The sequence below is a fragment of the Fukomys damarensis genome, unplaced genomic scaffold (assembly GCF_012274545.1).
Source record: "Fukomys damarensis isolate Sample0158 unplaced genomic scaffold, DMR_v1.0_HiC HiC_scaffold_5, whole genome shotgun sequence".
Classification (NCBI taxonomy): Eukaryota; Metazoa; Chordata; class Mammalia; order Rodentia; family Bathyergidae; genus Fukomys; species Fukomys damarensis.
The window spans coordinates 7,531,327-7,531,714 of NW_022900917.1; the positions used below are offsets into that span (position 1 = coordinate 7,531,327).

A 388-nucleotide genomic window follows, 5' to 3' on the forward strand; every position below is an offset into this window, starting at 1 on the left:
CCGAGGGCGGGCGGGCGAGTCGTATCAGCGCGGGCCTGGGATGCCGCGAGGCAGGATAGCCACAGACCCGAAGCCGCCGCTCTCCAGGCCGCCAGCGCCACTTCCGCCCACCGTGACGTAACGCGTTACAAAACGTCATGCACCCTGCCCAATCAAGGGACCTGGGAAAGGGGGAAGCAGGACTAGATTGGACCAAACGCACGGGTGGGGCGGGAAGGTCGGGTAGACAGCCAATCACTTGTAGCGCTGTGGTCAGGGGGGCGGTGCCAGTGGAGGGTGAAGTGGGCCGTCCCAGAGTTTTCACCCAGAGTGTTAGGCCAAGTTGCAATTTCGATTGGACCTCTCCTGTGCTGAACGCCTTCTCAGAACAAACCACTGAGATTTGTAT

The 388-nt window shown here is 61.3% G+C and overlaps 1 protein-coding gene across 1 annotated transcript in view; it reads right to left on the reverse strand.

Annotated features, from left to right (window-relative positions):
- The window catches only part of Med30 (mediator complex subunit 30), a 16,950-nt gene extending 16,811 nt beyond the window's left edge, over nt 1-139 (reverse strand). Inside the window, exon 1 of the mRNA XM_010619656.2 lies at nt 68-139. Within this exon, the coding sequence (XP_010617958.1) occupies nt 68-139 (72 nt within the window). The remainder of the gene's footprint in view (nt 1-67) is intronic.
- Between the last annotated feature and the right edge of the window lie 249 nt (nt 140-388).